We start from the raw sequence: 25,146 nt of genomic DNA on the forward strand, positions 1-25,146 counted from the left end.
TGAAACACTGATTGAACTTTCTTCCTTGCTCACAGGCTCCTCTCAGTGATTCCTTTTTTTTTTTCAGTAAACCTTTTAGTGGACAGTATGTCCAGCAGTTTGGTGTTTATGTCTCCAGCAAAGGAAGACTATGAGCATAAATCAGAGAACCTGACCATAGCGGTGCCCCCAGGGCCAGTGGTCCCATCCTTTCCCTGTGGGAAACAGGGTGGTGTGGCCTGGGATGATGGAGACTCTAAGAGACAAGAACCACTGACACACTCTGTGCACTTCTCCAGGTGTGTGATGACTGTGTGGTGTTACGTAGTAACATCGGGACGGTGTATGAGCGCTGGTGGTATGAGAAGCTCATCAACATGACCTACTGTCCCAAGACCAAGGTGTTGTGCTTGTGGCGTAGAAATGGCTCTGAGACTCAGCTCAACAAATTCTATACTAAGAAGGTACCCATGGGCTCTGTTTGGGTGGAGGGTGGGTGCTGAGGGCAAAGTATTGAGTTCCCTGCAAGGAAGTTAAAAATCCCACAGTCCATGTGTCGAGCCCCACTTCGCCTCTGGATGTGGTGTGGGATAGGTAAATAAAGCAGTCTCCGGCACCCGGGCATCGGCCCAGGCCCTTGGCGGCCATTAGAGAGCAGAGCAGAGCAGGGGGACCCTGGAAGGCTGGGATGACGGGACAGCTCTCTCCCCTGTGTGCCGCAGTGTCGGGAGCTGTACTACTGTGTGAAGGACAGCATGGAGCGGGCTGCTGCCCGGCAGCAAAGCATCAAACCTGGTGAGAAGAGAACGATTCCCCAAGCGAGTGCTTTCTGTCCGTCCTTCTGAGCGTCAGAGGCCTGACAAGGGAGTCGGGCATGGGTGGCCCACCTCCCCAGTGAGCTGATCACCTCCTTCCCCACCACAGGCCCTGAACTGGGTGGCGAGTTCCCTGTGCAGGACATGAAGACTGGTGAGGGTGGCTTGCTGCAGGTCACCCTAGAAGGGATCAATCTCAAGTTCATGCACAACCAGGTAGGTGCAAGTGGCAGCACCGGCTTCCTGGCCCTGTCATTCCATCTGCAGCGAGGCTCAGTGTCCGGGTCCCATGCTTTCCCAGTGAGCCTGAGGGCCTGTGGGGCTAGTGGGAGAATCGGAGCAGCTGCACCAGAGAGAGGAATCAGAGGGAGGGCACAGTGACCCTGGCGCCGCCGTGAAGGTGCGGTGGGGAGCCTCTGCGGGCAGCAGGCTAAGAGAGGGAGCCGTGGTGGCTAGGCTGCCTCCATCCATTAGACTCAGCACAGTGTGAGTGGGAGCGTCTCACTTGGCCCTTCTTCGCACAGTGTCTGCCTTCCCTTATTCCCAGGGTGTGCTTTTGCTTGGTGGTTTCGCTTCGAGAGTCTAGACCAGCTGATCTCCTCGCGTGTTTCTGGCGTGCGTGAAGCGTGTGTGCACATGCACGTGTGTGTGTGTGTGTGTGTGTGTGTGTGTGTGTGTGTGTGGCTCGTGTCTGTCCTACCTGGAGTATGTGTGTTATTTGCCTATTTCTCCTGCTGATTCTTCTTTCTGCTCTTCTCGTCCTTCTGAGTGTCCCCACTCTGTCCCCTGCTTCACAGGCCCATTCCCCTTCTTTTGACTGGGGAGCACTTCAGAATACATCTTTCTCTCATTGTGATTCCACCATAGGAAAACTGACTTTTTTTTTTTTCTCTTGGTCTTTTAACACAGTGTTACTTTTTCTCTCAGTGGACATTCCTTAAGCTAATTCCTTTCTGAGGCCAGCGCATCATCCCAGGTCCGTTCCCAGTTCTGACTCTTCACACAAGTGCCTTCCCTCCCCCTTTCCTGATGTACTGGTTCCTCCCCCTGAGGCTCTGAGCCAGGTCCAAATGTGCGAAGCACCGCAGCCCCTGGCCAGGCAGCAGATACTCAGGGGAGGTGAACACCTGGGCTCTGTGGCTTTCTTCCTCCCCTTGCCATGTTAGTTTCTTCTTCTAGGAATCTCACTGGGCAGCTTTGGTGTGATGGTATATATCCAGCAATATATTTACTATCTGTGACTTTAACATACTAAATAGTGTACTTGAGACCTTAGGGTCAGCCCAAGGAGAGGTTTACTGGAGTACTTTTCTGGAACACAAAGGTGCCAGCACTTCTTGGGGACCAGGCTTCTGACCGCATTTTAGTGCCGTGGCTTCCCCCGATGCCTCACCTTCTGAAGAGGAGATCTTGTTAAACAACACCCAGCCCCCTATGGGGTCTCCTGCTCTGGACCGACCTAATGTCTAACCATTCCACAGATATGTACAAGCTGGTCTGTAGTTTAAGACTTTGCCCTAGAAGAGAGATCCCGCAGAGAGGGGGAGTCAGGCCCTTAGTGATAACAAGAGAACGGCCTTGGGGTCCATCTTCCACCACAAACAGTCCGTTGGAGTTGAGGAAACGTTGGACCTTCTGGTAGACTCCTACAGGGTGGGGTAACAGATAGATCTTTGGAGTCACGATGTGCTTGGATTCAGAGCCCAGCTTTGTTATTCACGGGCAGATAAGCTTTCTGATCCGATGTCCTCTATAAAACGAGACTACTTACACACTGGGCCACATGGATGTAAGGATGCCAATAGGATTTGTAGAACTCCTAGTAGGTGCTCCTAAGCAGTGGCTGTTATTCTATCACCGTGTACTTCTTGGGAGAGCCTGGATTTTGTTCGAGGAAGATATGAACACCTCCCACCCCAAGGACAATCCGAGGGGAGCTTTGCGCCCGTGCCAGCCCTCTGCGCCGGAGGAGGATGCATGGAAGGGTAGAGAGCTGATGGGCTGAGTGGGGAGACCCCTGGGGCACCGTGTCCTCCAAGCGCTGCCCTGGGCAGAGGGTATGGGCGGGCAGCCCAGGACAGCAGAGGGGCCTTCGGGTTGGGTTTGACCATTAAAACTAACGCCTTCATTTCTCTCCCATGCTTTCTCCTCCGGCCAGGAGCGGAAGGTACATGCCCTTTCTGCTGTCTTCGCTTCTTAGCGCTTCTGAGTTGTGTGTGTGTGGATTCCTTCGGTCCTCCCTTGGAGAACTAGGTCTTCTGTGTGGGGGTGGGGCTGTAGCTGGGAGAGCGGGGCGTTGTGGGGCTGGGGGAGAGCCTCCGGGCCTGACCCCACCCTCCCTCCCTCTCTTGCAGGTTTTCATAGAGCTGAATCACATTAAAAAGTGCAATACAGTCCGAGGCGTCTTTGTCCTGGAGGAATTTGGTAATTACACTATTTTGCTCTTAGGTCTGGACTCACATGGCAGTAACTCAAACCTCGGCGCTCCAGAGGAGGGACTTAGAGACAGAGAGAAGAGCCACCTCTGCAGAGAGGTCAGGAGGCTTAGGAGTGTTAGGGAAGAGAAGGGAACCTGCGATGAGCAAGGGGAAGGAGGAGAAAAGAAGAGCGAGACAGTGGCTGCTAGGGAATGGGTCCCAGAGGAGCAAGTGGCCTTAGACGGGGTTAGACTTCAGAGATGCTCCCACGGAGGCTCTGTGAGCTGGCGCCACCTTCCCTTGGCCAGCTGGTGCTCAGAAAGTTCTGGGGCAGAGCCGATGGGCAGTTTCCAAGCTCTGCTGTGTTCATGTTGCCTGCTGAGCTCTTCCTAGCAGCCCAGTGCTCCATCCAGCCGCCCTGGTGCCACCCCGGTGTCTGTGAGCCTCTGTGCCACAGGAGCGGTGCATGGTGGACCAGGCAGCCTCACTCTAGAGGGCAGGGAAGCCCAGTGGGCCTCAAAGGCAGGCAGGGCAGTTGTCGCCGAGGCTGGGAGCCAGCCTCCCTGCAGCCCAGCGCTGACGCTGACCAGTGGTGTAGCGGGTTCTCACCCTGGGGCTTTGAGTTCCTGCTGTGTTTGTGCTTCATTCTTTTGTGCCCCTCATCGCTGCTATGAAAACCTTCGTTCTCCAGCAGGTAAAGTGACCTCGGCTCGTGCTGCCTCCCCCCAGGCCCCCGCCTGGGCCCTGCAGGGGGTGGGACGGGCTCCCTTCAACCAGACCAGCTGCTCATATTGCCAGTTTGTCTCATTCCTCTTCTCCCCACCCTCTTCCTCCCAGCCTCCCCCACTCCCCCACCCTCGTGCTGGCTCACTGGTTCTGAGTTTTCTCCGCCCGAACCCCCACCCCACCCCGTGCTCCCTTCTCTCTTCTGCCAGAGAGATATTTGGGGGGAATCTTTCAATTCAGGAGAAGGACCTGGGCTTCTTGCTCTACCTATGATGAGTTTTTTCCCTTTCCACCCTGGGTCCCCCTGCATTCTACCTCCCAGGGTCAGAAGAAGGTGTGGCCAACTCTCATCCTACCTTTTCTGGCCCCCAGGGGGACGCCACGCCCCTCTGCTCCCATCTCCAGGGGCCATCAGGATGGCTGAGCCCGGGGGGCCTTCCTCCTTCCTCTGGCCAAGCAGAACCCCTGCATGGCTGGGGCAGGGGTGCCTCTTACTTAGCCTTGCATTCCGGGCTGTGGACATGTGTGTATTTTGCCTGATGCTCCCTGTCACCTCCCTCCCCGGGTGCCGTACTCGCCTGTCTTCTGCTCGATGTGTCTGCTCCAGAGCCCTCTGACGCTCTCCCTCACACAGGCAGGCCTGGGCCTCTCCTGCCACTCAGGGAAGGAAGCTTACGAGTCTGGTGGGTTTAGTACCATGCCACTTCTTCATCCAGCCTAAGGACCCTCTGTGTAGGGGCTGGGAGTACAGGGAACCATGCTTAACATGAACAGTTTCGGGCCGGTAACAGGGATGAGTTCTGGGTCATCCCAGTAAGGTGAGGCACAGGCTAGAGACAACTCTTTTCACCCAGCCAAAAGGGGGGAAGGCCCCACCGCAGCTCCTCGGGGCCCTGGCCAGTAGCAGTGAACGGGCTGGTGAAAGGCCAGCCCACTCCTGTGCTGAGGCTCTTGAAGCAGGTAGAGTCGCAGCCGTGGAGCAGGGAGCCACAACAGACCTCACAGGTCTGGCTGAGGAGTCTGGGGCAGTGTCCTCTCGTCCCCCAGCGGCGGGGCAGAAGCTGTCATAGCGTAAGCTGCTGCAGCCACTCGGACAGGCCACAGTGGGGACGGGGACCCTGGTGCCGGGCGCTGCCGCCTGGGGGAGTGTGGCACTATCGCTCTTAGTTTTGAACTTTCTGTTTTGTCTCTTGCCCGTCCGGTTTTAGTTCCTGAAATTAAAGAAGTGGTGAGCCACAAGTACAAGACACCAATGGTGAGTATGGCACCCCGCCCGGCAGGCCAGTCTGCGCAGGGCTCCCTGGGGACCTTCACGCAGGCATGGGGCGGGCCCTCTGAGAGCATGGGGTAAGGGGGACGAGGAAGGCTTGAAGAGCTGAGTTTGGTCTAGATGCCACAGGTTCGACTGAAGCCGAAACAAATCTTCAGCCCCGGGAGAGAGACACACATGCAGATTCCCTCTCCCTGCGGCCAGCTGTGAAGCCTGAGCCCAGCGTGAGGGCAGAGTTTCCTGCTTGGCAGATCTCCACACATGGAGATGTCAGCATGTCAGGAATTTGATCTGTCTGGTTTTTCTCTCCCCTCTAGGCCCATGAGATCTGCTACTCTGTGTTGTGTCTCTTCTCGTATGTGGCTGCAGTTCGTAGCAGTGAGGAAGATCTCAGGACCCCACCCCGGCCCGTCTCGAGCTGATGGGAGGGGTTAAGAGCCCCCCAGTCCCGGGGTGCCCTTGCGTCTTCTGTTCGCAAGGGCACGATGCTGCGTGTGTGTTCTCTGCAAGGCCCTAGCCGTGGCTTAGTTGGTTCACAGTTGTGTGTCTGAGCGTGTCTTAGTGTCTGTCACCGGGCTCGGCTGGTTTCCTCCACCTGCTCCCTCTCCACTCCCAGGAGACCAGCCTACTGTCCCCTCAGGGCTTAGGAGTGATGTCTGTCTGTCCTTTGGGCCAGTGGCTTCTAAGAACTCTGAGTACAGTATGAGCCCACCCTTACGTGTCCCTGAGACATTCGTGTTGTGGTTCCTCGTCCTTGGTGTTACGACCCTCCCATGCAGGACTCTGGCTCTCCATCCTCTGTGACCCGGCGTGACTGGGTGCTGGGCGAAGTCCCCCTTGGTGCGGAGTGGGGGAAGCTTGAGGCCTGCCTCTGGGGCGAGAGGTGGGCAGGGAGAGTCATGGGGCAGCAGAGTGAGTGGCGGCCTCCCTCCTTCCATATACATTTCCCAAGCTGGCAGCTCCTGCCGCCAGGCCTCCACCACTGCGGTGGAGCAGCACCCAGGGGCTCCTTTTCACTGAGCAGCAATCTCCCTAAGGTCTGCCTTGCTTTTGGCATCAGAGAGCAAAGTGGTCAGGCTGGGAGTGCCCCAGAGACCACTGGCTACCTTGCCCAGGGAGCAGGGTGGGGTGGGGAAAGGCTGAGCTCAGTATACACAGCAGGGTCTACAGGCAGAGTCTCCTGGCACTGGGTGCCAGAGGGAGGGACAGCCTGGGAGTGGGCAAGAGATAATTGTACATAGTTCAGCTCTACGTTATTTATAGAAAATGTACAGATGTGTGAATGTGAAATAAATGTCCTTAACTCTCCTTGGCTCCTGATTGCCTTATATTTCATGATACCTCCTCCTGGCCCAGGCCTGAGGAGGGCTGCCCCTGGACTCAACAGAAGCACCCCAGTTCCAGAAGGAGATGAGATCATGCCCATCCAAGTCTTGGCATGCAGAAGCCCCAGCCTCCCACCTTGCTGCTGACTCAGCGGGGCTCCTCACCTGGCCTCCCGGGGCTCCTCACCTAGCCTCCTGGGCTCCCAGGGAGAGGTTATGGGAGGGGCTTCCTGCCCTCTGCCCCCCAACCCTGCAGGGAGCTGCTGTGCTAGGAATTGGCCATCAGAGGAAGCAGCCAAATCAAGACACCTGAGCAGGGAGTCAAGTAGCAGTGAAGGAAAAACCAAGGCTCCCCTTGCCCCTCACAGGTGTGGTCCAGAGAGGTGGAGCGGCTCGGTCAGGGTGTCATACTTGGCCTGGGGCCCCGTGCTCTGAGCTCTTGGCCAGGAGTGCCTTGGGTTGTGTGGAACTCTGACAGAAGGCACCCTAGGACCAGCCTTTCTGGAATTTTTTTTTTCTTTTTCATAGAAAAATCTCTGGTACTCCGAAGGCAAGAAAGACCATCCACTTTTTTTTTCTTTTTCTTTTCCTTTTTTTTTGTTTTTTTTTTTTTTTGAGAGAAAGAAAGACTATACTTTCAGGGATCGTTTCTATAGTTTGTTACTAGAGAAGTTTCTCTGAACATATAGAGAAAGAGTGCATGGGGAGGGGCCAGCAGAGAGAATCTTAAGCAGGCTCCATGCCCAGCTCGGAGCCCCATGCAGGCCTCGATCTCGTGTCCCTGGGATCATGACCTGAGCCAAAATCAAGAGTCAGATGCTTAACTGAGCCACCCAGGCACCCCACATTCTTCTAGGGCACCTCTGAGACCCATTGGCTTCTTCCCAAAAGTAAACTGATGATTGAATTTAGGTTCCTATGTGGGGAAGGAAGAGCAGAAGAGGGCCCTGGATCCCAATATCTTGTGTTGGACAGGACCGCCTTCTACTGGGAAACAGGTGTGAAGAGCTGTAGGCCTGTTGCACACCAGAACCTCGAAGCAGCCTGGTATAGCTTCATTCCAGGCTTTTTAGGCACAGAACCACATGGAAGTTCAGCACCGCCCCTGTCCAGGCTGCTGTGAGCACAGGTCAGCAGGGCAAAGACAGTACAGAGCACACGGGACCAGGCAGGAGAGCCTTGGGTTTCTGCTCTGTTGCTAACACACTCCCGTCACTGGCCCGGCTTTCCCCATCGGGGGAACGTACACAGTGGGGGGAAGACTAGGTTTCTTCTCGTGCCTTATGAATTCAAGATTCCACTATCAGCCTCATCTAACGCATCCAGGAGACAATACCTGGTTCAGTTTGCTCTGAAGCTCAAGTATATTTCCCTGGGCTTTTTGTAAAAACACTAGACAGGAAGAGTCAGCTCTCTGTGACCACTCGTCTTTTACTGCCCTCATATATTGAGAAAACATGGCAGGCCAGCAAGGTCTGTCCCCAGCCACCATTTCCTGAGCCCACCAACTTTTTGTCCCAAGGCCAGAGAGCGGCCAGTGGGAGCTCAGATGGTTCAGTCTACACAGAGCCGCCAGGCCTGCTTATCTTAAGGGCATTGCCCTATGGATGCTTCCCCCCCAGCCCCACCCCAAGATACACACTTGTGCACACACACTCAACAGCAGGAAGGTGGCTTGTCCAGCGTTCTTCCAGGTTCCCGGGCCGTGGGCCATTGGCATCCTGTTGCACCTGTAACACAGGTTCCCTTGTGAATGCACTGGTCTTCTCTTGCAAAGAGGCGCCTGCACCTCCATCTCCTGATGGCTGCCCCCCCCCAGAACCAAGGGCTGGGGCTCAGTCTCGGACTCGGGCCGTGGGTGTGGGGATGGCTTAGAGTACATACCTGGCCATCGCCAGAGAGCCAGCCAGGTCACTGAGGCACTGCAGGGGAGAAGGAGGCCGTGTCACACGTGTGTTTCCCCTCCTGGCACCACCCATGTCCCCCCAGCCTCCTGGAAGGCCAAAGGGGGCAGCTGTGGCAGCAGAGCCCAGAAGCCAGTACCCACGTTGGACATGACAGGGTTACTGCTTTCAGCCAGAGAAGCTGCATGGCTGAACCAGAGTCCCGGCTGGTTCCCCGCCTTCTCCACCACCCCAACCCCCGGCCCTGCTCCCATGGGCTCCTCACCTTGTACTTCCAGGCGGCACTCACACTGTGCCTCGCCTTGTAAGTTGATGGCCCTACAGACATAGATGCCCCCGTCAAAGGGACAGGGCTTTCTAATCTCCAGGGTCAACACTCCCTGCTTGCTGAACATGCGGAAGCGGGCATCCTCCCCCAGATCCAGGCCATTCTTGAACCAGGAAATCTTGGGCTATATATCAGAAAATGGAAGGGAGGGAGACCATCTCAGGTTGGCAGAGACTTCGCAGGAACCTGTTGCTCTTCTAGGGGCTCCCACTGGAGTCCAAACTACACCCAAGCAGGGATTGAACGAGGGCCCATGAGACCACCAAGACTGTTCAGGGAGCGGAGGCTGGCCCTGAGCCCCTGTGGGATAGGAGCAGGGAATGGCTGGGGAGAGGAGCATAGAGTTGGAAGCCTCCAAAGCCTGCCTCCCAAGTCGTCCTGCACCAGGACCCCAAGCTCTCTACCTTGGGGCTACCCCGCACAGCACAGCAGAGGGTAGCATTGTAGCCAGCGATGACTGAGCGGTTCACCAGGGGGCGGGTGAAGCTCGGGGCCTCCGAGAAGTCCAGGGCCTTATAGCTGGGTGGCTCATACGTGATGCCTGTTGGTGATAGGACTTTGGAGAGTGCCCCCTCCCAGCTCCTACCACCTCCCTGCCCCGGCTCCTCCTGGGGGTGGCAGGAAAGGTACAGCACCTGGTCTGGGGATAAAGACAGGCTCCTTGGTGGTGGCGGCTTTGTCACTGGGCCCCACCATGTTGTGGCTGAAGACCCGGAAGTAGTAGCCGTTGCCAATGATGAGCTCTGACACCACGCAGTGAGTGCGGCGGTAATGCTCTAGGACAGTGAACCACTCCTGGGGGTGTGGAGGAAGGGGAGGCTCTGTGGGGCCCTACTTCCTGCCAGGGAGTCTCTTTTGGGGTATGCTTGGTATCTGTACCTTAACTGTGGAGGGAATCAGGTCAGAGAGGGAGGATGAGCAGCAGACCCTTTCTCAGGACAAGAGAGGGAGCTGAGGCCCAGTCTGCCTGGCCCTAGGGAGGGAATATAAGGGGGGCCCAGCACCCCAGGCTCACCATGGTCTTCTTGTCAGCTTTCTGTACTGTGTAACCCCAGATCTCTGTGTTGCCATCATCCTGGGGTGGCTTCCACTCCAGAGCCACATTGAAACCCCAGGCTTCGGCGACCCGAATATCCTGGGGAGGGCTTGGCTTGTCTGCAGGAGAGAGCCCAGCTGGAACACACCCCCCGAGTATGCACAGAGGACCCTGGGAGGCCCCCTCACCCCTGCCAGCCTGGCCCTGGCCTGCCACCCTCTGCAGGGACTCTGGGCATCCCAGAGGAGGGGCCCCTGTGCCACGCACCAACGATCTGCAGGACCAGCGTGGCCTTGTCCTCCATGTTCTCGATCCGCAACATCACCTGGTAGGTGCCAGAGTGGGCACGGTGAGCAGCCCGGATGAACAGGATGGTGTCCGTGGGGCTGTTGCGGATGCTCACCTCCTCGCCTGCCAGGGGCTGCCCCTCTTTGGTCCAGGTCACCTGAGGCCGGGGCTTGCCCTGTGAGGAAGGGACAGCTCACCCCCAAGCCTGGCATGACTGGGTCTAGTCAGCCCTGAGACTCATCTCCCAACTAGGCAGAGATGACACGCAGTGGAGGACGGGGAGGATGGCCAGCCCTACCTGGAAAGGAATGAGGAGGTTCACGGGCTCCCCAACCTTTCTCTGGATGGTCTGGCGCAGGTGCCTGGGCAACTGGAGCCGGGGCCGCTCTGTGGGTGCCAAGTGAGCAGCTCAGCAAGGGAAAAGCTCTGCCCCCAAGGAGCGCCACATGCCACAGCTCCTCCCCTCCTGAGGCAGGGCCAGAAGGCCACAGCTAAGGAAATGCCCGTCCCTTAGCTCTCCCTGCCCGGCCCCAGCCCCAGACCTCAGCCTCACCACACGGCTGTAAGAGGCAGGGATCAGAGAGGGTGAGCAACTTGTTGGAGGTCACACAGCCAGAAGTCACAGGCCAGGATGCAAACATGGGGTTTGGGTCTCTACTCTAGCCCCTGGCTGTTTCCACCCCAGTCTGCTGTCCCTTTTCCACTTTGAGAACCAATCTCTACAAGATCCATGCTCTGTCAGGAATAGAGGAGCGGGAAGTGGATCCCAGATGGGCCGATGTGATGCTGAGTCATGAGCACAGGGCAGTACCTGCCTGTAGACCTGAGAGGCCCACAGAGCAGAGCTCAGAGACAACGGTGTAATGACCTACATTTTCCCTGTCCCAGAACCGGGGGGTCACACAGAAGATATTCTCTGAATATTTGCCCTGGGCCTGGGGCATGAATAGAGCCTCTGACCTTCCCCCTTGGAATATTCAGCCCCTCTTTCCAGTAGGGCCTCCCTGGGCCTCCCCAGTTCCTCGGATCCCAGGGCCCGGGGCATCAGGGGCGGGCCTGTCCTGTGAGGGCCACTCACGAAGTATCTCCTGCACCGTCACGGGCTCCTGGGTGGTGACGGGGGCTCCGGGCCCTGCCATGTTGTGGGCGCGCACCCGGAACTGCAGCCGGGCCCCCGTGGGCAGGTCCTTCACCAGCACTGCCGTGCGCTCCGTCAGCCCCTGCAGGGCCGTCACCCACTCGGAGCCTGGCGGGGAAGGCCCAGGGGCCTCAGGCGTGCACAGCCCACCCCACCCGCCGCCCTCCCGCACTGGCGGCCCCACGGGTCGGGGTCAGGGTCGGGGTCGGGGTCGGGGGGGGGGGGGGGCGGGGGTGCAGGGCCACTCACAGCCGTCCCGGCAGTACTCCACGCTGTAGCCGTCCAGGCCGCCCGCGCCCGCGCGCTCCGGGGGCCTCCACTTGAGGGAGACGGTGGTGTCCGTCACGTCCTCCACCGCCAGGTGGGTGGGCTCGCTCGGGGGGCCTGGGCACGGGGTCGGGGGGAGGCACAGAGGGGTCCGAGTGGGCCTGCGCCCCCCGGAACACCGAAGGGTTCTGGAGCACACCCTCGAGCACAGGGGGCGCTCGGCTCCTGCCTGGCCCTCCAGCACCCGCAGAAATGCTTCAGCTCCGTTGAAAGACATGTCTCTAGACGGGCTTCCGACAAACGACGGCAACAATCCTCGCTAAAGGGGGCCGCACACAGGAAAACATACCCCAGAGAACGCACACGCGCCCAGACGGGCCACTCAGGCAGGACAACACAAGAAATGTTATAAACATAGCTTTTAGGGAAAAACTAGCCCAAAGCAGGGAAATTCCTGGCGCCGTAGGGTGAGGTGAGTGGACTGAGAGTTAAGCAAACTGCAAGTCAGTCCCTATAGAGAGAGGCCTGGAGTCTTCTCCCCACAGGCCCCCCACCCCCATGCTGTCATCTCCCCAGGTTGTGTGCCCCCTCCAGGGACTATAGGGGGGTGCCCGCCCCCCACCCACCCCCGACAGCTGCCCCCACCCCGCTCCCACGTCCTGGGAGGGACAGCTGTCCTCAGCACTGTTCTGCCCTCTGGACCCCATGACCCAGAGAGGAAACAGAAGCTTCAGGGGAGGCCGTGACCCCAGATGGCCCCCCTGGAGTGATGGAGCTGACTCTGCAAACTCTGTCTCTGAGTCCAGCCCACGATCCTTTGCACAGACCCAAGCCCCTTGGACCCCCAGGCAGTCAGGGCCCTCGCTCTGTCCTATATATGACAAACTCTGGTTGAAGGGAGTGGGGAAGAGGGGACAGTTTACATTTATTGAGCACCTGTTGTGTGCCATCCTAACAGCAGTTCCATGAAGTAGATATTGTCATTACCCCCATTTTATAGATGTGGAAACTGAGGCCTAAGAGGCACCCACAGTCAGATTGGTGTGAGTCTCGGCTCCACCCCTACCAGCTAGGTGACCTCAAGCAAGTCCTTCTGGGCACCTCACTTTCTTCATCTGTAAAATGAAGAGGATTATCCCCAACTGAGGCTTACAGGAGACCCTGATGTAAATATGCCTGGTGTGGTGGCCGCCCACAGAGCAGGGGCTAATCCTGACTGGGGAGGGCGCGGGGCAGCACCAGGCCAGGCGGGCTCACCGATTGGCATAAAGGGCTGGGAGGCAGGGCTAGGCCTGGACATGCCGATGGCGTTGACCGCGTAGACTCGCATCTCGTACACCACACCCTCAATCATGCGCCGGGCCTCATGGCTCAGCTCCCGCAGCAGGTCGAAGTTGAGCCGCATCCACCGGTAGCTCTTCTTCTTCTTGCGCTCCAGGATGTAGCCTGATGAAAGGGAGGTGGGAGCTCCGGCCCAGGGCCCAGATACCCCCGCCCCCCGGCCCCTGGCTCTGTCCCCATGCCTGCTGCTCACCCAGGACCGGCTGGCCACCGTCGTAGGCAGGGGGCTCCCACTGCACGGTGCAGGAGTCCTCACCCACGTTGCTGATCTTGGGGGCCGCAGGAGCATCCGGCACATCTGAGGGAAGGGTGGATCCACATCAGCCCTGCCAGGCCCCTGAGCCGACGCTGCTCGTTCCCTTGGCACCCCAACCAACAGCCAGAGCCCACCTCCACAGCACTCCACAGACATTACTAGAATGAGGCTCTGATCATGTCACCAGCCTGTGATCATTATGGCTCCCCACTGCCCGTATACACCCCGTGTCCTAATCCCAATCCTCTCCAGGGAGCTGAGAGCATGTCTTGGGATGTCTGTCAAAATGACTAACCAAGTGGACGGACAGGCCCCCCTGCCGGGTTCCCCTCTATTTTCCCCTCCTGGCCCTGGGACAGTCAGCCTCACCGATGACCTTGACTGTGAGGTTGACCTGGTCCTCGCCCACGGGGTTCTTCACCGTGACGATGTAGACACCCTCGTCTTCCTTCTCAGCCCCCTCCACAGTGAAGATGCTGCGGTCCTTGGTGGTCTCCACACGGACCCGGCCCTCGGTCTCACACAGCAGCTGGGGGGAAGGGGTATCTGGGGACTTAGTCGGACCCCACAGGCTTCGTGAGCCTCTGTGATGGCCCGAGATAGGAAGAGAGCTCAGGGGGCACTTGGGTGGCTCAGTGATTGAGCCTCTGCCTTTGGCTCAGGGCATGATCCCAGGGTCCTGGGATCGAGTTCTGCATCGGGCTCCCTGCATGGAGCCTGCTTCTCCCTCTGCTTGTGTCTCTGCCTCTCTCTCTGGGTTTCTCATGAATAAATAAATAAAATATTTTAAAAAAAAGGAAGAGAGCTCAGAGCAGGGTCCGGGGAGCAGATGCAGCCCAAGTGGAAACCACTTGTGTGAGGACCTAGTCCAAACACCTTTATTTAGTGCCTGCCAGGGGCATAGCACTAGGGTGAGGGTCTTGGGCTCTAGCTCTGGCTTTGTCTGGAGCTTTGGGCCTTAGCTGTTCTCTCTGTGCCTCAGTGTTCTTATCTGCCCAATGGAAATAGCACGGCCTTACAGAGCTGAGGATCCCGAAAGACCTCAGGTGGGTGGAGGGGCCAACTGCCTGGAGGAGGAAAAGCTGACCCAAGTGGGGCCCAGGCAGCTGCTCTTTCGGGGAAACCCTCTCCCTCGCTGGGAAGACGGGAGCCAGGGAGCAGCCCTGTCATGAGGGCGCCCCAGCAATGCTCCCCTCCAGCAAGGGACCCTGTGCCCAATGGAGGCACGGTGGTGGGGGTGGGCGGGGGGTCCCACAGAGGCCGTGCCTGGGGCTGGGGCATAGCTGGCCAGATGCATAGGCAGAAAATAACAGAAGGCAAAGGAGCCCCATCCCACCATCAGCCTCACTGACCTTCTTGTCAAACACCCACTCGTCACTGGCAGCAGCATCCTCCGAGGCATCGGGCGCTGGCCCTGCTGGGACCTTGTTCTTCTGGAAACAGAGCAGGAAGGAAGCAGGGGAACGGGCTGACTCAACCTGGAGGGAATCCCTGCCCAGCCCCCTTCTGCGGCCCACCTTGCCCACCTCCCTGCCAGCTGAGCGCCTGCGCTCCCACTCGGTGACCGGCTGTGCTCATGTGGGGTGGGGTGAGGAACAGGTTCCCACACCCGCTGGCCCCACGCACCCGTTGTCCGGATGGGGGAGTGGAGGATGGGGGCAGGGTACCTGTGTGATGGTCTTCTGCCAAATTACAGTGGGAGCAGGGTCCCCTGAGATAGGGACATCCAGGCGTAGCTTGTTCCCAGCCACAACCACGATGGTGTCTGGCTTGCGGCCCGGGCAGTCCAGGTGGATCTTGGGAGGTTCTGGGGTGGGGTGGAGAAGGCATAAGTTGGAGAAAGGGGAGAGCCCACGAGAGACGGAGAAACTGGAAGGAGCATGTGCCCCTGCTTGTGTTTAATCACTTTGAGGTATAATTTTTTTTTTAAGATTTTATTTATCCATGAGAGACACAGAGAGAGGCAGAGACACAAGTAGGCTCCCTGCAGGGAGCCCGATGCAGGACTTGATCTCAGGTCCCCAGGATCATGCCCTGGGCTGAAAGCAGTGCTAAACTGCTGAGCCACCCGGGCTGCCCCACTTTGAGGTATAATTAACATAGAATAAAAGGCTGAGATTTGAGCACACAGCTTGATGAGTTGTGACAAATGCGTACACCTGTGCAACTACCACCCCAATCAAGACCTAGAACATTTCCGTCCCCCCAGGCAGTTCCCAGGGAGGTTTGTAACACCGGGTCGCCTACTGTAGCATTTCTCAAACTGTAATTACGGGGGACATGAAGGTTCTGCCAGAAAAAAGACAAAAGAAGTTTCCGTGACCAAATCAAGTAGGAAACCCTGGATGAAACAAAGTCAAGTACATTTCTTTACCATGGGATTTAAAAACACTGAACACTTGCTCTCTCTTTCTTGCTCCGGAATCAGCAAGAGGTAGAGCAAGTGTTCAGTGTTTCCCAAACTTACCTTACCATGGAACTCTTTGGGGTTTTTTTGTGAAGATTTTATATGTTTATTCATGAGAGACACAGAGAGAGGGGCAGAGACACAGGCAGAGGGAGAAGCAGGCTCCATGCAGGGAGCCCAATGTGGGACTTGATCCCGGGACCCTGGGATCTCGCCCTGAGCCGAAGGCAGATGCTCAACTGCTGAGCCATCCAGGCGTCCCACCATGGAACCCTTTGAAATGGAGTATCCTGCTCAGTGGACTTGTTTGGAAAGCACTGACCTAGAGTGTGCCTCAGCCTGGACTATCCTCCTGAAGTTAGAATTCTTAAATATCTGATAGATGTTTAATCTAAAAGCAGGGGGGTTACTGCTAAAAGCAGAACAGATTTGGGGCACTTTGGGTGACTCAGCCCACTAAGCGTTCAGCTCTAGATTTCAGCTCAGGTCACAAGCTCATGGCTGTGAGATAGAGCCCCTTGTCGAGCTCTACGCTGGGCGTGGAGCCTGTGTGAGATTCTCTCTCTCCCTCTCTCCCTCTGCCCCTCCCCCTGTTAAAAAATAATTAAAAATAAAAATAAAGACAGAACAGATTTAATGATGGAGTCACATCTTCTTATCTTTCCCTCACCCCATGGAGGAGGCACTATGAGGAGTCCCATTTTATAGATGAGGGAACTGAGGTGCCTAGAGATTATGATTGGCCTATGGTTGTGAGCACTGGAGCTGGAGCTGGGTCTTGGGGTCCCCGCTGCAGGTTCCTTGCTCTTCCCTCTGTCTGGGACTGGAGGGGGACATGGGTGGAGTGGGGTGCAGGGAAGAGGTCCCGAGACTCACCCTGCCTGGGCACGAAGTCGATCTTGACCTCTGCAAGAGAAGGAAGAGCAAGTGGCGTGGAGGTGGGTGGACAAAGGCAGAGCCAGCCTCAAGGGCCCCCACCGTGGCCCCGGTGCTGCTCACCCATAAAGTGCAGCTTGGCCGAAAGGTTGCAGGCAAAGCCTTCAGGCACAAAGCTGTAGTCAGCCTCGTCCGCAGGCGTGACGTCGTCAATGGTCAGTTTGTGGACTCTGCAGAGAAGTGGTGGCTCAAGGGACCCCCCGAGCCACCCCACCCTGCCCCACCCAGCCCTGACCACAGTCAGGGCTCCCAGGGCCCTCGCCCCACCCTAGCTCAGGGGTGGTCTGGTAGTTCAAATGCTTGCTCTATTTTTGACCTTCCAGCCTCTCACGTGTTTTCAGAAGTAGACAATGTACAAGTGGCCCTTGGCTGGGCCCTTGGAGACTGAGCAAGGGCTGGTCGCACTAATCTCTGTGACCTTGGGCCCAGCACGGGCCAGCCCAGATGCTCGAGGCATGAGTAAGAGAGTGGGAGAGGGAGAGGGCCCCTGGCCAGAGCCAGCCTCCGGGTGGCCTCCTGCCCCGTGCTGGTCATGAGCTGGGGGGTACGGGGCGGGGTACAGGCTGGGGGTGGTGCTCCAGCCTGTCTGTGTCTCTCACTGCTTCTATGCAGGACTCCCCTCTGTGTCCTTCTCTCTCTAAATCTCTGTCCTGGGTCTGTGTGTCTGTCTTTCCATCCATCTCTGTTTCTGTCCTGGGTCTGTGTGTCTGTCTTTCCATCCATCTCTGTTTCTGTCCCTCTCTTTCCATGTCTCTCTCTGTTTTTCCCTGTCTCTCCATGCGTCTCTATCTCAGCCTCTGTGTCTGTCTGTCTGTCTGCTTTCCTGTTTCTCTGTGTCTGTCCCAGGCTCTGTTTCTCCCTCTGTCTCTGTCTCCAGTCTCCGCCCGCCCCGTCCGGCTGCCCCCCTCTGCGTGGGGCTGAGCCCCGCACACTCACCGCCCTATGTGGGACACCTTTATGCGGCTGTCAGGCACCAGCTCCTTCCCGTTCTTCAGCCACACGCCCCGCACATTCTCGTCGGACACCTCACACTTGAACACTGCCTGGTCCTTTGCGCCCACCGTCAGGTCTGCAATGCTCTGGTACACCTCTAGCTTCTTCTCTGGGGGGCAGGACAGAGCCAGTGAGCTGGGGAGGGGGTGTGGGGCTGTGGGCGCCAATCCCCATGGAGATCACGTGGGTGTGAAAACACATGTGCATGCACGAGTGTGAGGCATGTGGGCCTGTGATGGTGCAGTGTGCACAAGGAACCTCAAGTGCTTGGGGTTGGGAGTGGGGGTGGGGGACACTAACTGGCCCCTTGGCCCGTCCCAGGACTCTCTGAGGCGGCCACCTCAGCATCTCTATGTTACAGACGAGAAAAGTGAGGCTCGGTGTGTCAGAATGACTAGCCCAAGGTCACACGGGCCTCCATTCTGGGTCAACCTAGCTCCCATATAAGGCCCAGGGTGGTGCTGGGGCCGAGCCTGCCCAAAGCCATCCCCCTGCTGGGCCTCACCCTGCACGATGAGCTCGGCCAGTGCCTGGCCGCCACTGGTGCGCAGTGCATAGTGCCCGGCGTCCTCCAGCGTCGCCTCGTTGATGATCAAGTGGTGTCTCTGGCCATCCTTCTTGAACCGGTATTTGAAGGTCTCCTCCCTGGTCAGCTCCACCCCATCCTTCAGCCTGGCCAGTGGGCAGGCTGTAAGTGCTGGGGCCGCGGTTGGGGGGTGCCCACAGGCCGCCCCCCAGCCCTGCCCATGCCCCATGAGCCCAGCACTCACCATTTGACCTGGGCCCCCTCCTCGGACACCTCACACTCAAACTCCACCCGCTGTCCCACCATCACCAGCTGGTCTTCCAGGGGCCGAGTGATCAGCACGGGGGGCTCTGTCAAGGAGGGTGCACGTGAGGTCCTCTGCCCCTGCCCCCCAGGCTCGGGCTCCCAGGGTCCCCGGTCCAGGCCCACCTTTGACGAAGAGCTCGGTGCTGCACTTCTCCCCGCCCACCACGCACTGGTAGGCCGCGTCGTCCGCCAGCGAGCACTGGCTGATGGTCAGCGTGCGCTTGGCTCCGACGGACTCAAAGATGTACCTGCGCGGGCGCCGCGGGAGGGTGCAGGAAGGGACATTACTCACCTCCTCAGCCCTGGGGGACCCGTCCGACCCCGGAGGGGACCCCGTGCCCCCACCCCAGGCCTTCCCTCCAGCAGCTGGGCCTTACTTGCTGTGGAGCCGAAGGGGCCGTGGGAGTGTCCGGATGAGAGGAAGCGAGCCGAAGAGAAAAAGCAAGAACAGAGACAGGCAGAAAGGGAAAGATGGGAAACTAGACCCGGACAGAGGGGGGTGGGGGTGGGGGGAGACAGGGCAGGGACCGGTCGCGGTAGAGAACATGGGTGGCGAGAGGCAGGGAGAGCGGGCTGGGGAGCCTCCAGGCCCCCCTCCCCGCCCGCCCCCCCCAGTGCACCTGCCGCTCATCTGGATCTCCTGTCCATTCTTAAGCCACTTGACATCGGCGTCGGGGTCGGCCAGCTCCACGGTCAGCCGGATCTTGTGGCCCTTGCTCACCTGGTAGGCCGGCTCCAGCTTCTTCTGAAAGGCTGAGCACCACCATCATGGCCCTCCCAACCTCTGCTCCCCCCAACCCCTTCACACCCACTGCGGTGGCTGGTGGCTGTGCCCCAGAGCCACGTCCTCCCACCACACTCCTCCTGCCACCCCTTTCTCTCTCAGCGTCCACTCTGCCTGTTTCTCTCTCTGTTCTGCATGCCTGTCTGCTTCTATCTCTTTGTCCTTCTGCCTTCCTTGGGGTCCCCTCCACCTGCTCGGCTCGGGGTTAGGCTTAGTGGCTCCCAAAGAGACAAAAGCTTGGCTGGAGACCAGTGACGGCGGTAGGGGGGGGGGCGGGGCAAGGGACCTAGTCTTTGCCTTGACTCTATTTCACAGCACCCCCCAGGCTTTTCTTCATTGAGGGCCCCCTCTGTGCTCTGTCATTTCCCTTGTGGTGTCTCTGGGCTAAACTTGCCCTTATTTTTTTTTGTGCCCTTCTTTTTTTTGGACAGGGGCTAACCTGGGCATTCTTGGTTTTTTCCAACACAAAGCTGGGGTTAATCTGGGCTCTTCTTCTTGCCTGGGTGTCTCTGGGCCAAGCTGGACTCTTCCCTTCCCACCACAACCGTGTGTGCGCCAATGCCGTCTCCTCTGGGGGGCAGGCGGTCTCACCTGTGCTCTTCTTCTCATCCCGCTTCATGCCCTTGAGCCTCTTGAGCATGCCACGCAGGTCGGTGACGCCGTGCTGGAAGGCGATGCGCTCGTACTCGGACGGTGACGCCTGCCGCAGGATCTCCCACACGTCCTCCTCAGCTGGCGCCTCCAGCCTGGAGTCCCTGGTCCGCAGTCCAGCAGAGAGGCCTCAAGGGATACCCCCGGCCCCCCTCCCTGCCCTCCCCTGGGGTGGGGCTTCCTGGGGCCCAAGACCAAGGAGGCCACAGCTGCCCCCACCCCTCTGTCCCTTCCCCTCTGGTGCAGCCTGAGCTGGCACTGGACTTAAGGTTCGGTATGGGGGAGTCTCAGTGGAAGTGGGGGTGACAGGGGTACAGGATTCAGACTCACCTCCGGAAACTGCTGCTCCGGGCAGGGCAGAAAGGCAGTGACCATTAGAGGCGTGGGCCACCTGCCCTCAAGGATGTGGGGTCACAGCCCACAAGCCCTCACCTCCTCCCTCCCCTTCTCCCCCATTTACTCTGCACCCAGCATGCACAGGAAGGACCCAAACCTCCCAGACACCCTAGTCAGGGGGGTCCACACACGGGATGGATTCGGAGTCCCACCAGCACCCTGCTGGCCCAAAGCACCGCCCCCGATGCTTACTCTCTGGGCCACAGCAGCATCAGCCGTAATGCAGGGTCCAGGAGACAGAGGGAGGGGACACAGAGTCAGCTGGGGGCCAGGGGAGCAGATTCCAGCTTCTTCCAGGTCCCCGGAGCCCCACTGAGTTAAGTAAGCTATCATAGACTCAGGGGTCGGGGGTCAGGGTGACCCTATGAGGATATTAGTCCACAGGGTACAATGCCTGCCCTCTGACTCCTCCCAACAGCAGGACTGTCCCATTCGACAGACCAGGAAACTGGTTCAGAGAGTTCAGTAACTGGCTCAGGGCCACACAGCTCAGGTTCATGAGAACCTCATCGCCAGGGTCTGAACTGGGGCCTCGACATCCACCCCAGGAGCTGCTACCCAGCAGCTCACCTCTTCTTCAGCAGTGAGCTGAAGTCCAGAGTTCCGGCGTCCTCGTGGCTGTCACTATGGAGAGGGACCCCCAGTGAGGCTGCAGTGGGGCCAGCCGGGTGGACTTGGGGAGGGGCAGGGGTGGGGAGAGGTACTGGGACAGGACTGGGCACTGGCTGGATGGGGGTCCCCTGTCATCTCAGACCCCCAAGGTTGGCGTACTGGGCAGGAAGGGCTGGGAGACGGTACCTGATACGCCGACCACTGCCAGCCAGGCTCCTGGGGGAGGGGGGGGTCGTTTAGAACAAGTTCCTCACCTGCCCAGGGGAGCCAGCTGCTCCACCCCTATCAGCTTCATCCCTGCACCCACCCCCACAGCACTCCCAGCCCAGGGGAGCCAGCTGCCCTACCTCTATCATCAGCTTCATTCCCACCCCCACATTCCCCCCCACATCACTCTTAGCCCTAACCCCAGGGGTCCTCCAGCCCCAGCGTTGGCCTCCCCCACACCCTGAGGATAGACAACCACTCACGTGCGGCGGAAAGCTGATCTGAGGTCCAGGTCTCCCGGGCCAACGGCCTCTGGGTGCAGAGAGGGAGGAGACGGGGAAGGGGCTTCAGAGGAGCCGTCCCAGAAGCCCTGGCCTGGGATCTCTGAGTGTCCCACGCCTGCCCTCCATGACCCTTGAGAGTGGGCATCTACCCCAGAGCTCCACATTCTGGGCCTTTCTGGGGTTGAGGTACCAGGGAGGTGGGGCGTTAATGGTCCTCAGTCCCTTAGAGGTGGCTGACCTCACACTTGACTCTCAGCCCACCCTTCACCTGTTCACGCGTGCCAGGAGCCTGGGCCACCGAGATGACTGAGACCTCAGGTGAGACCCGGGCGCGGCTGTCAGGCCCCACCCCAGCCCTAGAAGCATCACAGATCTCTCTCATGGCCCTGCCGGAGCAGCCCTGGGCATGTGGTCAGCAGTCGTTGGAGCAGGACGAGGCATCCTCCTCCGTGTTGGCAACTGGGGGCAGACGCAGGGGAAGGAGCCATGGGGACCCTGAGCCCAGGACAGACACCAGGCTCCCCTCACCGTGGACAGTGAGATTGAAGTTGCAGCTGTCAAACTTGTCCTTGGTGGACACCTCACAGCGGTAGCCGCCCGCAGAGGTAGGCTGGGCATCTGTAATGTGCAACTCAAACAGGTAGACCTGTGGAGGTGAGGGGTCAGGGGAGACCAGGGGCCAGAAGAGGAGGCCGTTTGCTCCTAAAGAAGGCTGAGAGTGGCTGATGGCCTCTCCCTCAGGGTTTAGCTAACCCTTAGGGTTTTGTGTAAAGACACATGACTGCCATCTGCTGGCACAGGGTGGTGATAAATGATAAATCTGTGATGTCTACAAGGCAAATGACAGTCACTTAAGATGAGGCACTCTTGTGCAGTGCACAATCCACGCAACCGAACATCTTGGCCCTGCCCTGCCAGAGGCTCACTTGCCTGGGCCAGGACTGTGGAAGAGTGAGAGGAGCAGAAGCTGGGAGTCAAAGCACAGGTTCGAGGCCTGGCTCTGAGTGACAGACCAGCAAAAACAACCTCTCAGCTTTGGTATCTTCATCTGTATAACGAAGGGCAGCTTGGGCTCTGATATCCATCTATCCAGAGGCTTTCCATCCTCATTGGCTGAAGAACCCCCCAGCTCTCGTGAACTCCCTGCACCCCCCTGAGCTTTATTACGCCCCCTTGAGATTATCGTGCCCTGCAAGTCCCCAAGTCCCACAGGTCTCCTGGAATTCCCCATTCTCCCCGTGTACCCGTGGCCACCTGACCTGCTTCCCAGCCTCGCCAGGTATCTTGTTTGCACCTGCCATGTGCCCTCAGTCTTAGGGTGATCCTCCAGGGCTCCCTGTGCCTCTGGAGCCTCCCAGGGGCTCCTCATGGCCTCTTCCCCACCCCCACCCCCACCCCCGCTCCCGGCAGGCCCCACCTTGCTAGTCCGGTCATAGCTGCTGTGCAGCTGCAGGTGCTGGCCGGCTTTGCTGCTCAGATCCACCCACTTGCCTTTGAACCACTTGACCATGGGTGGCTTCAGGAGGCTTGCTCCGGCCACACGTGCTGAGAAGGTGATACTGCCACCTACAGGAGAGGGGCGCAGGGGTGGGCTTGGGAGGGAGGGAGCCCTGCTGCCCCCTTCCCCACCCTACCCTGTTGCAGCCCACACTCACCTGCGGTCACTTCACCGTCCTGTGGCCGCATCACAAAGAGGCCAATGGGGTCGTCAGGGGCACCGGAGCCATCAGTGGCTGCCGAACTCGACCCTGTGGGTGGAGGCCTCTGAGACCTGCCCCAGGACACCCCATCCGCAGGCCGTGGCTGTCCCTGCACCGCCCCTCTCACCTTCGGGACTTGAGGAGCCTCCTTTCTCCTCAGTGGCTGAGGCCAGGGCTTCTCCAGGGGCTCCGGGAGCCTCAGCAGGGGCAGGGGCAGGGGCAGGGGCAGGAGCAGGGCCCGGCACAGTCTCTGCCTTCTCTGGAAGGGCCAGGGGCAGGGGTCATAGAGCCACTTCTCCCCAGAGAGCCCTCTTCTTGTCCCTGGTCCCCCTTGGGCTCTGCAGGCTGCCCAGATCGGCGTGTGCACATCGTGCAGACTGCGTGCCTGAGTTCTGGTGCGGCAGCCCTAGCAGAACTGAGCACCCCCACCCCCCCAGGCTGGGCTGGCGCTCCCTGCACACCCCCAGCCGGCGGGCCTTCCCGCACACACAGCCACAGCCGCCCAGCGCCCATCCCATCGGCAAGCGGGTGTCCAGAGGGAGGGCGGCCTTCTGCCTTATTCATCTCTGAATTTCCCCTACTTGCACGATGGCTGGGACAGGCCAGGGAGGCCCATGGGGACATTCAGAGACGTCTTGCTGCCGAAAAGAGAAGGGCATTCCTGGCAGAGGGCACAGCCAAAGCAAAGGCAACAGGGTGGAGAGGCACTTCCTCCCTGGGCGACGGACGGACAGGTGCAGGGCTGCCCCCAGAAGCTCAAACCTCGGGGAAGGGCTGACCAGGGTCTTACCCGCTTCTATGACCTTGAGGTCAAACTTGACCTTGGAGGAGCCGGCGATGACTGCGTAGGACCCCTGGTCGGCAGGGCCCACGTCCCGCACCGTCAGAGTGTGCCTTGTGCCCTCGGCTGCCAGGCCATACTTGTCACTGGCGCTGATGTCACTGCCCCCCCGCTGCCAGCGCACCTTTACTCCTGACCGCTCGGTCTCGGCCTCAAACACAGCAGGGCTGCCGGCGGCCACCTCCGCCGACCTCGGCTTCTTGCTGAAGGCTGAGACTGAGAGAGAGGCCCGCAGAAGCTGCAGGAGCCCCTGGCTTTCCCATGCACCCCCACCCCTGCAGCCCTCTTCTTGACTCTGGTGATAAGCACTGTAATGCATCACCTCGTTTAATGCTCCAGCGGCTCTATGAGATGGGTGTGATTATTACACCCATTTCCCAGCTGAGGACACTGAGGCTCAGAGAGGTTAAGTGACTTATCCAAGATCACACGGCCAGTAGGCAAGCAGCCAGGACTGTGTTCCTAACCTCCACACAAACTTTGCTAGATGTGTCCTCGGATAGCCCACCCTGGGGAAGCCCAGGTCCTTCTTTCCCCCACCATCCAGGGCCCTTAGCAGGGGGCACCTGAATGTGGCTAAATTTGTTCTCCAAGGGCCTCAGGCGGAGAATCAGCAACTGAGATAAAGCTGGCCTGGGGGGAAGGGCTGGAAAGGGGGTGGCCGATCCTTGCCCTGCATGACCTTGGTAAGAGCACAGGCCAGGTCCCTGGGCTGTGACTTTCTCTGCCCTTGGCCCAGGATCAGGGGCCTGTTGATCAGTGCCTGTTCCTCTCCCAGAACAGAGGGGCTGCATTACCTCAACGTGGGAGTCACGCCTGCCCTGGTGTGGGGGCCACAGGGGTGCAGGCTCATAAAGCAGAGAATCTCACAGCTGAAGAGAATCAACCCAACTCCTCCTTGTACAGATAGGGAAACTGAGACCCGGGGAGGGCAGGGGCTTGCTCAGGAGCATTCAGTGAGACTGGCTCCAGTCTAGACTCAACCTGGGTTCATGCCTGTGGCGATCTTTTTCCAAAAGCCAAGCTCAGGCTTAATCTTGCTACATAAGTAGATGGGATGGGGACAGGGGAGGGGTCCTCTGGCTGGCCCTCACTCTATCAGAAGGATGGAAAGGAGAAACTGAGAACCAGAAAAAAGACCTGGAAGGCAGCCAGCCACCATTTTCGGGAACTCACTCTGAAGCCTGCCCCCACTCGTAAATGCCCCAGCCCTTCTTCCCCACACCCAATCCCAACCCCAGACCCGGAGCTACCTGGCTTCTTCCCTGGCTCAGGCATCTTGAGAGAGGTGACACCAGGGACTGTGCAGTCACAGGCCTCCCAAAGAGGATCTGAGCAGGACCCGTCCCCCCACACTATATAAGGGGCTCTCCCCTCCCCAGGATTTCTTATCTTCCTCCTGCCCAGCCACCT

General features: G+C 58.8%; 2 protein-coding genes and 1 pseudogene across 51 annotated transcripts in view; 2 read left to right on the forward strand and 1 right to left on the reverse strand.

Annotated features, from left to right (window-relative positions):
• Positions 1–6,515, forward strand: part of MADD (MAP kinase activating death domain) — a 41,889-nt gene extending 35,374 nt beyond the window's left edge. For 27 of the 50 annotated variants that reach the window (XM_026004017.2, XM_072758880.1, XM_072758873.1 and 24 more), the window contains 6 exons: positions 279–443; positions 702–774; positions 904–1,010; positions 3,149–3,218; positions 5,146–5,192; positions 5,525–6,515. In XM_026004017.2, the coding sequence (XP_025859802.2) occupies positions 279–443; positions 702–774; positions 904–1,010; positions 3,149–3,218; positions 5,146–5,192; positions 5,525–5,629 (567 nt within the window). In that variant the 3' untranslated portion in view covers positions 5,630–6,515. The remainder of the gene's footprint in view (positions 1–278; positions 444–701; positions 775–903; positions 1,011–3,148; positions 3,219–5,145; positions 5,193–5,524) is intronic. The other 23 variants (XM_026004032.2, XM_026004033.2, XM_072758898.1 and 20 more) reach the window with 1 other exon arrangement.
• A 642-nt stretch (positions 6,516–7,157) lies between these two features.
• Positions 7,158–7,295, forward strand: LOC112924400 (small nucleolar RNA U3; annotated as a pseudogene).
• Positions 7,296–7,945: 650 nt separating this feature from the next.
• Positions 7,946–25,089, reverse strand: MYBPC3 (myosin binding protein C3). Its single transcript, XM_072758950.1, is given in 32 exon segments — positions 7,946–8,262; positions 8,417–8,454; positions 8,702–8,888; positions 9,169–9,305; positions 9,400–9,559; positions 9,780–9,919; positions 10,068–10,263; positions 10,387–10,475; positions 11,167–11,334; positions 11,476–11,610; positions 12,751–12,939; positions 13,028–13,132; positions 13,460–13,619; positions 14,443–14,523; positions 14,758–14,897; positions 16,374–16,403; positions 16,497–16,603; positions 17,370–17,535; positions 17,932–18,098; positions 18,197–18,302; positions 18,382–18,506; positions 18,636–19,011; positions 19,634–19,845; positions 20,660–20,713; positions 20,888–20,917; positions 21,172–21,220; positions 21,721–21,838; positions 22,610–22,758; positions 22,848–22,940; positions 23,020–23,151; positions 23,683–23,949; positions 24,987–25,089. Coding segments are annotated over 31 exon segments (4,104 nt in total). The 5' UTR covers positions 25,012–25,089; the 3' UTR covers positions 7,946–8,262; positions 8,417–8,443.
• Positions 25,090–25,146: the final 57 nt, after the last annotated feature.

The sequence above is a fragment of the Vulpes vulpes genome, chromosome 5 (assembly GCF_048418805.1).
Source record: "Vulpes vulpes isolate BD-2025 chromosome 5, VulVul3, whole genome shotgun sequence".
NCBI classification, from domain to species: domain Eukaryota; kingdom Metazoa; phylum Chordata; class Mammalia; order Carnivora; family Canidae; genus Vulpes; species Vulpes vulpes.